General features: G+C 46.2%; 1 protein-coding gene across 1 annotated transcript in view; it reads left to right on the plus strand.

Annotated features, from left to right (window-relative positions):
• LOC119386967 (ecdysone oxidase) overlaps positions 1-4,505 on the plus strand; it is a 22,053-nt gene extending 17,548 nt beyond the window's left edge. The window contains exons 5-7 of the mRNA XM_037654262.2: positions 895-1,072; positions 2,684-2,906; positions 4,351-4,505. Coding sequence (XP_037510190.1) covers positions 895-1,072; positions 2,684-2,906; positions 4,351-4,495 — 546 coding nt within the window. The 3' untranslated portion in view covers positions 4,496-4,505. The remainder of the gene's footprint in view (positions 1-894; positions 1,073-2,683; positions 2,907-4,350) is intronic.
• The last annotated feature ends 2,528 nt before the right edge of the window (positions 4,506-7,033 follow it).

Consider the following 7,033-nt stretch of genomic DNA (forward strand, 5'->3'; position numbering starts at 1 on the left):
GCCTGATGGATCCTTCAATGATGACCACCAAGAGTGCATGGTGGTCGTGTGACATCAAATGGGCGACCATACAATAAGGTCGGAACTTCGTAAGGGCCCAAATGATCGCCAGGCATTCCCCAGGATGATCGCCAGGATGATCGCCCAGCACCTCCACCACTTTGTAAAGGCGTTTATTGACTACTGTATTGACGGCGACGATATACAACAGTCACGACGGAGCGCAGACTCTCACGAGCACGAGCACGAGGGGCGTGCTCTCCGAGAGGAGGCGAAGAGGGTGACCCACTGGAAGGCGCTCGAGAGTACGGCCCATTACAGCGTTCCAATGCTTCTCCACAAAAAGAATATCGGTGAAACGACACAGAAGCGAGCCAAAGCGCCTTGACATAATGATATCGTGGTAATGGTACCTAAAACCACATCAATTATTGTTATTAGGAACGAATGTTGCTCGCAGGTAGTATCCGCTGTGCCTTCCGTGTATGAGACATGTATGAACCAGTTTTGCCCAGTTGGACCTCCAGCACGCTTGTGAGACCACCTAAAGCCATGCTGCTGTTTTACCTTTCTTTGTTCATTTTTCTTTTGACCATCAGAACTCTTCAGGCAGGCATAGAAGTAATTCGTGGCTTTCACATTTACCGACATTAATGTAATCGTCATTTCATCCTCATTCTTGACATCAATCGTCCTCGCCTTTTTTTCGCAAGGGGCGTGCAACGTTATAGCCAGGTCTGACGTCACAGATTCGCTAAAACCTGCGCAGTAGCCACATTACGTTACCACATTCTTTAGCACCATCTTCAATGCTGAGTACCTGAGTTCAACACGGTGCCACCAAGCCCGATTTCAACCACCCATCTTTCGAATATCATTTCACTGTTGGTGCAGGCTTTTGACGGCATAATCGGACCAACAGACGGAAGGCTCGGTTTTCGTGCCGTTGTCATCCTCAACCGGCCAATGTCAAGGGGCTCCATCACGCTTCGCTCTGCCGACCCTGACGATCACCCGGATATCGACCCGAGAATTCTAGAGCACCCTGATGACGTCAGGAGGGCCGCTGAAGGTAAATATAAACATGCATCGCTGCCTCCAGGTAGCGTACTTACATCCGCACGCCCCTCTCTGGACAGCACGGCGAGGTAGTCTAGGCATTGTTGAAGGGCTTAGCAAGAGCGAAGGCCGGAATATAATGATTACAGGAAATAAAACCAGGACGGCATTGATCGTAAGTGGCGTTGAGACGTGCATTGAAGAGCCTAAGGCAAACCCACAGGAACAGCGGGGTAATCCAACGTGGCTGATGAGAATCTACCAAACATTTATTTTGGATTCATTTTTCGCTATTATTCCTGGTTGGGATAAAATAGGGTCACGAAAAAAAATGCGCCTTCGTACTTCAGTCCTGCTTACAAATAATAAACATGTAAAGAACACAGACAACCACAATGGTAACAAGTCTTGTTAAATGCAAAAATCTGCTTAAAAAAAGCCCCTCACAGAATCAAAACAGAATGTCATATATGTGGGTGTCAGGCCGTCACGATGGTATAGCGGTTACGGTGCACGGCTTGTAATCGGAAAGACGTGCGGATTCGATGCCGGCCGCGGCGGTAGCATTTCGGTGCAAGCGAAGTGCTTGAGGCCGGTGTACTCAGATTTTTAAGTGCATGTTAAAAAACCCCAGGTGGTCGAAATTTCCGGAGCCCTCGCTATCAGTGCCTAATTAATTGCCATATCGTGGTTTTGCCATGTAAGGAAGGAAACGGAAAGGTTGAAGGCAGTGAGGTTAACCAGAAAGGCATCTGGTTGATTACCCTACGCTGGGGGAAAGGAAAAGTAGAAAAATGAGAGAAAAAAGGGAGGGGGAAAAACCCCTGAAATTATTATATACATGTGGATGACCCCCTAAGCACATTCTGCCGCCGCAATGATCGGCCCTTTGCACGTTTACCGCTTAAGCTGCGTGCACACACACATACAAAAGAGGGAACTAAACCTAACCAGAGAAATTCGCCGCCGATAATTCTGACGTGAGCCTTCTAAATTGATAACGTATTCGCCTTATTGGATGAAATAAGAGAGCACACTCACCAGATACATCCCTTCGGTGTTTTAGGGGTTTTTTTTTCATTCTTTCGGGATATTTCCCCTATCAAAAATAAAAATTGATCGATCGATCGATTGATTGATTGATTGATTGATTGATTGATTGATTGATTGATTGATTGATTGATTGATTGATTGATTGATTGATTGATTGATTGATTGATTGATTGATTGATTGATTGATTGATTGATTGATTGATTGATTCTAAACTGGCTTAAGCCCGTTGTACCTCCTGGTAATGCGTGCGAGCCCCCCTTTCCTTTTAGTTATTTTTGCCACACACAAGGAGAAAAAGGCGGGCCCATACACACGCGCGCGCGCGCTCGCGCACATATGCACACACACACACACACACGCACACACGCACGCACACATGCACGCATGCACACTACAGAAATGATGCCAGGAAAGTGACGTACCGCAAGCACCGATTGCGGGACTCGATGTTATTCGACAATCGACGGGTTGCATACATATATACATGAGTTGCAAGGAGATTGACGCACATGTATGCGACGTACTGCAGGAGAGCGGAAGAAATAGTGTGAGCGTTGGCGCTTATCGCAGGCACGAGGAAGTTCATCGACCAGGTGCTGGGCACGGAAGCCATGCAGAGCATCGGTGCCAAGCCCTGGAACGTCACCTTCGCACCATGCGCTCAGGCGGGACCCTTGTGGAGCCAGGATTACATCGAGTGCCTGTTCCGGCACGCCGCACACACTATGTGGCACTTGTGCTGCACAGTGGCCATGGGGTCGCACTCGGAAGCTGTCCTAGACGAACGGCTGCGGTAAGTAACAGATCACGAAAAAAAAAAATCCATACTGAACTTTTCCCTGAAAACGAACTGTCCAACATATGCCTAGCGCTATTACAGTCGGTGTCACTGCGTTCTTTTTGCAGTACGATTACGACAACGCACACAGAGTGTTCTCTTTGCAACGTTGCGTACATCAATTTTTTTTTCGCCCTCTTTTTTTTCTCATGTGTACCTTGCGTAGCGTCTTAACTGTGTATCCTATACGTGGTTTGATTTCAATTTGGAAGAAGTCAACAGGGGTTCTTGTTTCAGAAGAAATTTTTAACGGACTCCGTTTAAAATGCTACGCATTCTGAGAGAATTGTAGTAAACAATTTTGCCACGCCCGTGTGCATATTGTGTCTAACTGCCACGCGGAGCTGACAACCTCGGTTCACACTGAACGCACTTTTCTCGGCTGTATTCATTCTTATCACGCACATAAATCATGTTATCCAGGTTGCATAACGGTTAATTCCCTGGTGTACATAACGCGCAACGCATATAGAGTAAAGGCTGCTCAGTGCGTGGTGTGTATGAGCCTATGTCCATATGTTAGTACGTTCATTTTGGGCTCCCCACAACACCCATGAAGGGTAGACATATGTAGCTCGCTTGGTTCCAGGCTTACATTAAATCACCTATTTTTCTGTAGGGCTCCAATCAACAGAATCTTCTTAGCGCAACCTAAAGCGCTTACACCCGTCTGACCGACCAATACGTCAATATCAATTTCAGTGTCGCCAGCCCTTTGCGGTACAAATCACGATGACGTTCGATTTAGCTATAACAGCTCAAAAGCTCTTCTATGCGTATCTCGATGCGCAGAAAGAAGCATGCAGTCTCTCCGGAGGGATCGTATTCACAAAAACATCCCAAGCTAGATTTGATCGCCTGTCAGACTTTCAACAGTCTGACGGCGGGCATCTAATTAATGAAGCCGGCTGGCCAATAGCAACGATCGTTTACAACCTGCGAGCTTTGTGCACTGGACCCTCGGGCTGTAGATGGTAAATGTGACTGCCGCCCCGCCCCGCCCCGCCCTGCCCGAGAACAAACAAAAACGTAATCATAACGCTCGTAAGGCGTGGGCGGGCAAATTATTCATTCGCCAAGTTCTCTAGCATGCTCTCATGCATGAGGTCTGCAGAATGTTTCCTCAGTGAGAGCACTACACGCGAGCTACAGCTTTCTTACATTTCGCCCACTACGGAAGGCAGCCGACATGGCGGCCGCCGAAAATGAAGTCTGCAACATCGTGATTTGCAACAAGCAGAGCAGTACTATTAAATAATCAACGCGGATGATCCAATTTCATCATAGGATAATGTAACAGGGTTATATGAGGAAGATGTAGGGTATACTTTTCAGTGCTTCGCAATGATGCGCACCATTTAAGTACGACTGTGCGATCGTGAACTTCCTTTGCACGCAGGGTCCGAGGCAACGTGACGAACCTGCGAGTGGCCGACGTCTCCGTGATGCCCGACATTGTGAGCGGTCACACACACGCACCGGCCATGATGATCGGCAGCAAGGCGGCGGCCATGATCATAGAAGACTACGGAGGACAACGATAAAATGATGCTTGCATTATTATAGCTTAACACTTCACACTCATTCTTTTACGTGCCACGTTTTGCGAAGTTACGCTTTACTGTATACCCATCGCTCTAAGACGCAGCTTGTAAATAAAAAGAAAGCAATATTTCCCGCTGATGTGTACAAACTCTCGTCTGTTGTCATTATTGGTCGATCGTTGACTGACTACGTATATAGTAAGCTTTCTCCACTTTGTCGCCGTACACTTTCCAAGTTTCATCTCAACGTGGTTCAACATGGAAGAAAATGCACGATACATCAGTACACAGCGCGTCCCTATTTAAAAACTCACAAAATCCCTTATGCATTCACCTAAGACGACTCGAAGGCGAAAGCCACCTTCTTCTTCTGCTCAGTGGATGCATATTTATCCTCCAAACCGACCCCCTCCGAAAGGCTTCTGCACCTAAACGTGGTTTCGCACTGCCTCCAGGAACGGAGGCGTTGCAAGCTTTCTGCACGTCACCTTATTTTGCATGGCCTCCGTGATCGGCCCACCTTTGACTAAGCTACGATGTCATGTGGCGTCATGGTTAGGTTACAAATTCCGGCAACCTGCGACGTCACGATGACGTCCTTTATCGGTAAAAGTGAATCGCCTTGCGATCTGACGCCGCCGCAGCATTAACGCAGCAGTGTTCTGAAAGTTTATGTTCAGACACGAAATAATCTAGTTCACACACTGTTTAACGAAATAAAACCGCGACTCAAGCATCAATAACGTAAATCTTAATATACACAAGCGCATTTTCAGCTCCTATAACAACTGGGTGTGTGTCCTATTTAGATTATGAGCGATAACGAGACTTCTGCCTGCCATTAAGAGCTAATTGATACATCGTAATCCATTTAGCGCTCCATTTATCTCCGGTTAGAATTATCGTTATATATCGGGCGGCAGGAAACGGGTGTTCACATAGTGCCGTGTATACTTGAAAAACATACAATAAGCAAACAAAGTAGAGGGAATGTTTTTATTTCTTCGATGACGTCTTTTTATCAGCATCCAAAAAATCTTTTTTTGAGGCAAAACCTGAAAAACAAAGCCTGTACTGATGTAAAGTAGGCAGAAAAGCTATAATATAAAAATATACAATCAAGACTGAATGTACGCGACAATATTAATAATATTGAAAATGAAAACTCAATGAAGAAGCCGTTACGGCGTTTCTGTGAGGTGTGAGAACTGAGAACAGAAAAGTACTTACAAAAGTACAAATGTGAATTATAAACCTACCCGAGATTTACCTAGCTAACTTGAAGAGCCCCATAAGGCAATTATAGGGAACACTATACACCACCTTACATACAAAATCACACGAAAGTCACAGATTCATTACGCTACGCCCATTAAGCCCTTAAAGCAAGCCAGTTAACACACAGCTCTGATTGATCAACTGCTTCGCACACACAGAACTTTTACTTATGAAAATTCGCTGCAAAGAATTTTAACATGACTTAAATTCTGATATTTTACGCACTAGAGCCCCCATCCTATACTGAGGTATACAACTTAGCGGGTCGTACCACCGAAGATTAAATTTAAGGTGCTCATAAGTATCATGTCATATATACTCGGGGACAACTTTCTGTGGCAATGAAGGGAAAGCTACGGGGGCGCAACGTCTGCGCATGTACTGCCACGGCCGCTGGATGAAAAAGCATCCAGCGGCCGTGGTACTGCTACGCGAAGTAGTCCGGTTTGGCGCGCGTCTCGTAACGCCGTGGAAAGTGATGGCTAGCGTTGCATCCATCAAGGTACGAGTAAAAGGCGCGACTTTTTCACGCACGCAAAAACGCAAAGTGACAACGTATAAAGTAAAAGAAATACAAATATCTCGCTTGTGTGCGCTGCGTTCCGTCTCAAAAAGCTACATGTAGAAAATGAATGAGTATTTTATATATCTCACGCAGAAAATACGGGCGCTATTGTGGGACTACATTCATTAGCGGTAGGATACGTGGAATGCGGCTCTGTAGCTTTCCCTTCATTGCCACAGATAGTTGTCCCCGACTATAGTGTTTTCGCATCGCGCCGACATTACCTCTTTACCTCGAGTTAAGAAAAGCGGCGCAACAGACAGTCAGGTATTAGCAAGTATTCATGTACTCTGGTTCTGATCTTTTTAGGATGCCGACTTTCGCTGTAGCAATACCTTAAGCGGCCGATTGCGCAGCGCAGCCACAGCGCAATGCGCGTGTGCACATGTGAACACACACACACGCGCGCGTGAGATAGAGTGAGATGGCGCGCGCACACATTATGATTGTTATGATTACGAAGTTTCTCTTGTTTTCGTTTTTTCGTAATACGCGCTACTTTCTCTCTGTATGTGCCCCTTTTTCATACAAGGATAAAAACAACATATATTTGTTCACTAGATATGATATGCACGAAGGCAGGTTGTCAGAAATATGTCGACCCTCGCCTGCGGTTAAACCAGCAAGTTTTTCTCGAGCACAGCCCTTGCGCAAAGGCATGGCGTGAACACACACGACGACGCCCGTATCGCTTA

The sequence above is a fragment of the Rhipicephalus sanguineus genome, chromosome 3 (genome assembly GCF_013339695.2).
Source record: "Rhipicephalus sanguineus isolate Rsan-2018 chromosome 3, BIME_Rsan_1.4, whole genome shotgun sequence".
NCBI lineage: Eukaryota > Metazoa > Arthropoda > Arachnida > Ixodida > Ixodidae > Rhipicephalus > Rhipicephalus sanguineus.